The sequence below is a fragment of the Zingiber officinale genome, chromosome 11B (assembly GCF_018446385.1).
Source record: "Zingiber officinale cultivar Zhangliang chromosome 11B, Zo_v1.1, whole genome shotgun sequence".
Classification (NCBI taxonomy): Eukaryota; Viridiplantae; Streptophyta; class Magnoliopsida; order Zingiberales; family Zingiberaceae; genus Zingiber; species Zingiber officinale.
This window is the reverse complement of record NC_056007.1, coordinates 83,327,919-83,336,448: the sequence shown is the minus strand read 5'-3', so window position 1 is coordinate 83,336,448 and position 8,530 is coordinate 83,327,919. Positions and strand designations below refer to the sequence as shown.

At 42.1% G+C, this 8,530-nt stretch overlaps 1 protein-coding gene across 1 annotated transcript; it reads right to left on the bottom strand.

The window, feature by feature from the left end:
• Nucleotides 1-6,824: 6,824 nt before the first annotated feature.
• Nucleotides 6,825-8,180, bottom strand: LOC122035181. The gene has a single exon (XM_042594586.1). It carries the CDS (start codon nucleotides 7,990-7,992, stop codon nucleotides 7,051-7,053), a length of 942 nt encoding a protein of 313 aa, XP_042450520.1. The 5' UTR covers nucleotides 7,993-8,180; the 3' UTR covers nucleotides 6,825-7,050.
• Nucleotides 8,181-8,530: the final 350 nt, after the last annotated feature.

The window sequence follows — 8,530 nt, the reverse complement described above, 5'->3', positions numbered from 1 at the left end:
TACGGACACGCCGAGGAGTAGGAGCCCTAATCTCCGAACCTCGTTACATCGACGCGTTGAGGTTTGATCTTCTTGTTTTCGTTTCCTTGTTTGTTTTTCCGCTGCGCTAACGAATTATAGGAAGAAAAACGAGAAATTGGGGTCGGCTATTCACACCCCCCTCTCTAGCCTCGTACAAAGGATCCTAACAGCCGTTGGGATGTCCATCGCCACTTGGTTAAACCGCTGGATGTAAGCTCGAAGCGATTCACGGGCTTCTTGCTTGATGGCGAACAGGCTCACGCTCGTTTTCTGGTAGCGTCGACTGCTTGCAAAATGGTGGAGGAATGCCGTTCGGAAATCTTTGAAGCTTGTGATGGATCCGTCCGGCAATCTCCGAAACCACCGTTGAGCCGAGCCCGAGAGAGTGGTAAGAAAAACTCAGCACTTTACTCCATCTGTATATTGATGGAGAGTAGCTGTGTTATCGAACTTACCCAAATGATCATCCGGGTCGGTCGTTCCATTGTACTCGCCGATCGTCGGAGGCGTGTAGTGCTTTGGCAGAGGGTCTCGTAGGATAGCCTCCGAAAATTGGTGATTGATCCGCTCGGGCGATACGTCCGCTCGGGGGGCTTTCCCCTTTCTGTTATCTCGTCTAGGCATTTCATCCGAAGAAGATCCCCTATCCCGGTGGGCTGCCACGGCATCAGGGGTGCGGAACAGAGCCCGATGAAACGCTGACGTTGCTTGCTGCTCTGGCCGCTCGGCTGATGCCTTCTGTTTTTGCTCCACAAGCTTGGCGGCCCTTATCTCGATCAGAGCGTCGAGTTCCTCAGTCGAAAGTGTCACCGCGTGTTGTCGTCCAGCCTCGTCCATTGTTTCCGATCGGATGCAGGAGCGTTCCCACAGACGGCGCGAAATTGATCCTGTCCGAATGCTGAACCAACGGACGCTGGGCACGGGGCGCTCTCCGGCTGTTGACGTGGATCTTCGACTGGTAACACAGCTCCGGCGAACCTGCACAGAAGTCGGGCCGGGAAGGGATTCCCGGCGGCGACCCTCCGACGCTCAAGTCAGGCGAAGCTCAAGAGAGAAAAAGTGGCTCCAGAACTCCTAGAAAGCGTACCTCCGGCGAAGAATAAGGGCCTTTATATAGGGCAGCGAAGAAGTGAGTGTACGCCTTCCGAGGTGTACACGTGTCCATAGCTCATACTCCAGTAAGGACTTGTCAGTGAGCTTCCCTAACCCATACTGCTACAATCTTAGCATGTCCTCGATGGGACAACGGAATCCCCTGTCACAAGATTTGGAGCATGGCCCCCACGTGAAACATACCTGCTGTCAGAAAAAGACGTTCCTTGTCCTTTTCCTCTTTGCTCCAAATCTAGCTTCCGGACGGACAGCTCTCTCAACATCCGGTCGGACATATGCGATGATTTACTTGGGGAGATCCTCCATCACGTGCTTTATGGGGACTATTAGCAGTGTTACCTTATGGCTTTGGCCGAGCGTGAGGTCCGCTCGGCCCATGACCTTTTCCACTGAGCGCCGGAACCCTGATTTCGACAGGGCGCCTTTAACCATCAGTCGTATATCGTCCGGTCGGCAAGCCGATCGGACCCACCCCTCTCCGGACGTTCGATTCCATTGGCCGGTCGGACGTCCGGTGGGACCCGGCCCTCTCCGGATGGACGATTGCCACTGTGGCTTCCACGTGCGCGTTGACTTCACAGGGCGGGGCCCCCTGCCCTTACTACCGGATCAAGTGGGTTCTCATTTTATTTTCTTCTTAAATCTCCTTTCTTGTTAGCCAACCGGATAATTGTTGCCCAGCCTAATGTCACCTATATAGTTGTAGAAGGGAGTCGTTGAATAATGCCGAGAGACCCGAATCGTCTGGAGAACTTGCGAGTAAAAGAATGAGGGAGGAGTTAGAATAGAGGTGGGGGTGTCCTAGCTCGTCCACTCCGAGGTTCAAATTAGTCTATGGCGTGAGATGAAGAAGGTAAATAGTAGTAGAGTAATGGAAATAGATGTGTGTCCATATGTTCACGTACCATGGTCCGTGAGGACAGAGCTCCTTTTATAACACAAATAAATGGGATCTCATATTCAAAGTTGTCATGAGAAATAGTGCACTTCTGGCAAGATGTCATATTCCGATAAGAAGGATGTCCCATAATTATATCAAAAGATTACATCGCTCATATTTGGTACCGTTGAATATCTCATGGGATCAAGTCAACCATGCTACTCTACATGTTCTGACAACACACGGACTGTCTCATGCGTTATTGACTAGTTGGGATGAATGGCTGGTGGGTTTGACCTGTAAAGGAGTGTTGGGTCAACATAGCCGAAAGGAGCTCTGGATCGACGAGGCTGAATGGATGCCAATCGGTGGAACTGGGATCGATGAACGGAAGTGGACTTGAGGATGGCGAGCCGAATGATGAACCCTTTTGCCTCGAGCAATCACGGCTATAGAATGGCAGGCCAGCAGGTAGCTGCAGAGTCAGGGCCCCGCGGCAGCGAGCAGAGAAGCGGCAAGGAGTACAAAGACTAAGGGGTGGGCCAGTCGTGTCTAAAGGCAAGGGTGCCGACCGGGTGCATGGCTGACGAAAATGAGCGGCGGGGCAACAAGGGGCCCAAGTGGCGTCGACACGGTGGAAAAGGCAAAGTTCGGTAGCAGTGGAAAGGTAGAGACCTCATCATCTCATCATCGCCATGGAGCGCCGTGATCCATCGGCGGAGGCGGATACCACGAGGCAAGAGCTCCCTCCCTTTCCTTCGGCAAGGAAATCTACGAAAACCTACAAACAAAAAAAAAAAAAACTCCTCGCCACGTGACTCTACCATCTACCCCATATCAGTCACCTTTCGAACTTCATGTATCTTCTTTTATGATGTACTATGAGAGGAACAAGATCCTATCAACTACTTATGTGATATACATCTAAAGGATAATTGCACTAGGTATCCCGCTCTCCTATCAAGCTTCAACTGTCAACAGAATTTGCAGAGGCCCTTTCATGAGGATGGTCTCCTATCAATGAGGGATTTCATTGGTGTAGCTGATCTGTGGCTTGACCAACTATTGTTCCAATTGTGCCAACATTAGATTGTGTTTCATGAAATAACTGCAGATATGCAATTTCTCATTTCGATCAAGACTGAATTTGAATTTGAGAGCAAATGGCCAATGATTTCAATTGTTTCCCCAGATTTACTATTGGCAGACAACATATCCAATGCACAAAGAACCCTGTTTCAGAGATGAACTGTGGTTTCTTTTTAAGGATGATATTTTTCACGTTTAACAAAATTTATGCACTTAATCTAGATGTATTGTACATGGAGGTCAGCTTTCTATGCATCATTTGTTATAGATGATAAATTATCAAACGAATTTGTTGTTTGGATTTCAAGTAAAGTCGTACATTAACATTTGGCAAGTTGAGTTAGTTTCAAGTAGATCTCTTGATGATCAAGTATATTTGTAAACCCTTATGTGGACATGTAAATCCCCTCGATACAACTTGATTTTTAAAGATCAGAACCAGTGGCTCACTTTTCCTAAGTAAAGAGAAAAGAGGATGAAAACATGCCACTAAAAGACAACTAAGACAAAAAAGATGGGTTGTCAATTTTAGTAAAAGATAATTATGTTAATCCTAGACGTGTTTCATAGTTCATCTCAAGTTATATGAAGAAAAATAAATTATGAATTCAACTTATAACTGACCATCAAGTTAGTTAAAGGATAGGAGAAGTTAAAAGATGAGTCGTCAAGTGATAAAAAGTGATTCGTTCGTCCCGAGCACTCCTGTCAACCCGTCATAGATCAACACGGAGGAGGTAAATCACGGATGACTACTAGACATTAGTGTAGGTGATCAAGACATAAAAAAAGACATACTCGGACGTACTGAATTTTGATCTTAAGACCTCATATGATAACATTATGTCTCAACCACCGTATATCTCAACCACAGTACACCATAAGAGGACTTACAAAATGAGCCGAACATATAAGAGGTAGGCTGACTAGTTAATCAATCTAGTATGGATCTTGCATGTATGATAGTTGAAGTCAACGGCTCCCTTAGGGATTGCTTATTTGGGATCTATAGGAAGAGGATCAAGCTGGTCTCTACAAATAAAAATTCATTCCCTCAGTGGAACTAAAGATGGCGTGTATTCCACCCTCTTGCATTCTACTACTCCCTTTAACAATATGTTGTTGTCACATGTTCCATTTGTTTCTTAAGGAATTAATTGTAATATTAAGAAAAAGTAATTCCATAGTTGCCTTTCAAGTTTAAGACATCCTCACTCATTAGAGCTCTAAATAAATATTTTTTTTATCACCAATCTGCTATATCAAAGTCACATCAAAAATATAAAAAATTTACTTCTCTTTTTATTATTAAAAAATCCTTTCAATAATTTTTTTTTACCCTAATCATACATTTTTATTAAAGAGTGGTCTCACCAACATTACTATTTTTTAGAAAAAAAAAATTTAAAATTTCAATACAGCTCTTTAAATAAAAACCTCAAACCTCATAGCCACCGTGGTTCGAGCTTTTTCGTTCAACTTTTTAGTTTCACAAAGCTCTTGGAAAACTTTGAATTGGAGATGCCAAGCTGGTAGAAGCAAATAATTTATACAGGGTTGTTACGTTGCTTTTTGCTCTTTGATACGATTAGTCGTTTAAGTTCATGGCGATAGTTTAAGCTGAAGCTATAGTACTAAATTAAAGTTAAAGTAGCTCTAGATAGCAACAAGCTCCATCTTATATTTTGTTTTTATTTTTTTTTATTACGTGGGAAAGGGACTTTACCAACAAGTTATATGATCATATTTTGTTATTTATAGAAAAATCATACTACTTGCTAACATATGATAATATTTTGCTTTTTATAGAAAAAGCATACTACCTGAAGATTTTTTTCTAATATATGATCATATTTTTCCTGTTGCTAGATAGAATCTTATAGAACATAAGACACTAGATTTTGCATGTACTAGAGCTGAAAGGGACTTTACCAACAAGTTATATGATCATATTTTGTTTTTTTATAGAAAAATCATACTACCTGAAGGTTTTTGCTAACATATGACCATATTTTACTTTTTCTAGAAAAATCATACTACCTGAAGGTTTTTTCTAATATACTAGTGATCATGCAAACGCGTTGCGTGTAAACATCTCTAACAATTAAAAAAAAATCCAATGTTCATTCTGTATCTAATGTCCTGAAGGAAAATATAATACTAACTTTTCTATCTTCTTGTTATCAGATTTTTCGTAGTTTGTTCAGAAACTCCTCTCAAAAGTGCAACATACATTGAAACCACATTGACTCTTTATAATGAAATTAAATTATATTAATTAAAGTATCGTAGTATTAAAATACTAAAGTAGAGTCATTAGGGTAAAGTAACTGCCTTTTGAAAATCTAAATTATTTGGGTGTTTGAAAATCCGAATTGTTTGGATTTTCGAGTATCACCCTTATGTTCAGAACCAAGAATTAATTATTTGGGTAAGATTCGTCAGACCCATGCAATAGTGCAATAATGCAAGGGTGACGCTAGAGAATCCCAGCAACAAACTACTGTAATGGGCTTCCCTATGTAAAAAATTAATTTAATTTAATATTATACTTATCTTAGTAAAAAAAACTAAGAAAAGTATATTTTTTAACATCGTTGGCCTAAAATATTTATAGAAACTTCTTTGATCCTAGTGTTGTCAATTCTAAGATGTGAGACTAAAGAGAACTATATTTTTTTATATAAAACAACCAGAGAAAATTAATGATGAGAAAAATTCATAATAATATGCCGCAGTTGAATCTTGAACTCTAGATCAATGATTGTTTAGCTTGTAGAATTACTAATAAACCTTGGAATTATTTTTAAAGTGAATAGAAAAAAGGACAATAACGTAAATTTATTTTAGGCTTCACCAAAGTTAGTTAGTAAAAGGGAAAGATTTTTAATAAAATAGTAAGATGATCATATTTTTCTTGTTGCTAGATAGAATCTTATAGAACATAGACAGTAGATTTTGCATGTACTAGAGCTTAAAACCCCTCCAATGGAAATACCAGTACTAGTCTGGTACTCTATCATGTATGCCTAATGTTGCACTAAATCCTATAGTTCTTCCTATCTGGTATCATTCGGCAATTGCTCAAAAAAGCACCTAAATGAATTAGACTATGTTGCAATGGTAATCATCCTCTATTGTCTTTGTCAAAATTTGTCTAGGATAGCAACCTACATTTTAGTATGATTTTGAGACATATTGATGATGATTTTGCAGTACTTTTCAGTTCTAACTCATGTTACTACAGAATCTGATGGATAGGAGAAGAAATAAGTGCAGGTTGAGCTTACCATTTGCTGATTTGTAGTTTTCATATGGAATTTGATGTTTCCTGGACAATGCTGCAACAAGTAGTTTCTGAAAGGAAACAATCTGTACAATAACTTTCGTTTATCTCGGTTGTCTTTCACATAAGGTGCATATCAGAACTTAAGAGGAAAAGGAAGCATCTGGTTATATTCTATATCTCGAAATTTGGGGAATGTGGAAATAGCTATGTAAATTCTAATAGCATAGAAAGATCAAGTGAAATTTGACTAGAAACAGTAGTTTTTCTCAGTAACACAGAATGAACCGATAAGAAAAAATTTCATGTCATGTCCACAAACAAATATCACTAATATTGATTAAATCATGTTAGTCTTTAGGGCTAATTGATAATTCAAGAAGTTATATGATCAAGAATATTATAAGGAAAAAATCAATGAGTTGTGTGGGCACATGGAAGGAACTAAAATGACTAATATTGATGATCGTTTCTCAATTTCATACTAATACAACTCACAACGACAAGCAAAAAAAAACATGTGTAATCACGTAACAAAAATACAGTAAATCACACAACAGAACAAGCGTTCATATAGATGTCATTTTAATTCAAAAAGGTTCAATCTTTGGCAATGGCAGAATCAAGAGGTAAATTAGAAGACCCGACCTTGTTTGCCTTGTCAGTTAGGTCCATTAGAACTCTCGGCGTCCGCCAACGGAGGGGAGACAACATCGTTCTGGTGTTTGGCAGAATTTGTGCCTGCTGTGACAATCTCCACCTCTTCATCTGAATCCAACGTAAAATTGGAAGGCGAAACATCCGTCATTTGCATCTCCTTACTCAAGGGCCTGTAACCCTGTGCGTTGTCCGTCCTCCCGGCCATGACCCCGTAGACCGCATAGCCGACCAAGACGAGGAGCGCGAGGTGGCAATTGAACTGGAGAGTGGCGATCGCCCTTCCCCGGTGGTAATCCTGATGAGTCTTGCACTTTATGGTATAGTTAACACCGCCCCGCTCGTGGAGGAAACAGCCGTCGGCGATGACGTTGGTGAAGAAGGAAAAACCCATCTGGATGAACCAGGTTCCTTGAAGGGCGAGACCAGCAGCACGACCGACGCGGGGAGCCGGGGAGCGGGGACGAGTTAGAGCAAGGAGAGTCGACACGGCGCAGACGAGGATGGGGGCGAGGAGAAGGTCGAAGTAGCGGTTCTCGACGCCGTCGATGTCCTTGCGGCGAAGGTAAAAGAGAAGGAACTCCTGGCCGAAGGAGAAGAGGAGGAGAAGGTCGAGCAGGGAAGGGGGAAAGAGAGCGAAGGGGGCGAAGGATGAGGAAAGGGAGAGGAGGCCAGCGAAAGAGTACAAAAGGAAAGGGGTGACGGCGCCGAGGGAGGAGAGGGGGAGGGCGGCGCCAAGGGGATCGGAGGCGGTGGTGGAGGAGAGGAAGGAGGAAATGAGGCAGGAGAGGATGGAAAGAGAAGAGAGGGTGAGGGAGGCCAGGAATCGGAGTCGGGTGAGGGTAGGGTGGAGGAACGAGGGGGCGGAGGCAGCGGATAGGCACTCGAGGGCGGCGAGGAAGAGGAATCCGAGGCCAACGACGGAGAAAGGAAAGAGGCTGGCCATGTTTTTAGATCTTCCGGTGCGGCCGCTGCCAAGATTCTACCGAGAGAAGGCTAAAATCGAAGGAGAGACGACGGCTGCGGCGACGACGGCTGCGGCGGTGCCGGGGTTTCAACTCCGGGTTTTGGTAAGCGCCAGCGGTCTCCGCAGCATCGGGGTTTCGAGGAGATGAATCAACCCGAACCGGAACTGGTTCCATTTTCGTTTGTATTATTTGCGTATTTTATATATTTTTGACTCCATGTGGTTGGATCAATTAATTAATTTTACATATATGTGCAAGTAATTTTTTATCTGATTTATCATAAAATTAACCTTTACCCTTTTTTTCATAATATCTATTATGAATCACTCTAAAATCCAGCTGCGCTTGAGTAAAATATCATCTTGGTTTATTTATCTGTATTTTATTATGAGATCGTTAATACTGAGCGGATTGAGATCGATATCACTTTTTTACTTTAATAAAATCATTAAAAAAATTATTTAGTCTGAAATGATAACATTAACTTATATGCCAAGCAGGGGCAGATGGATTGGA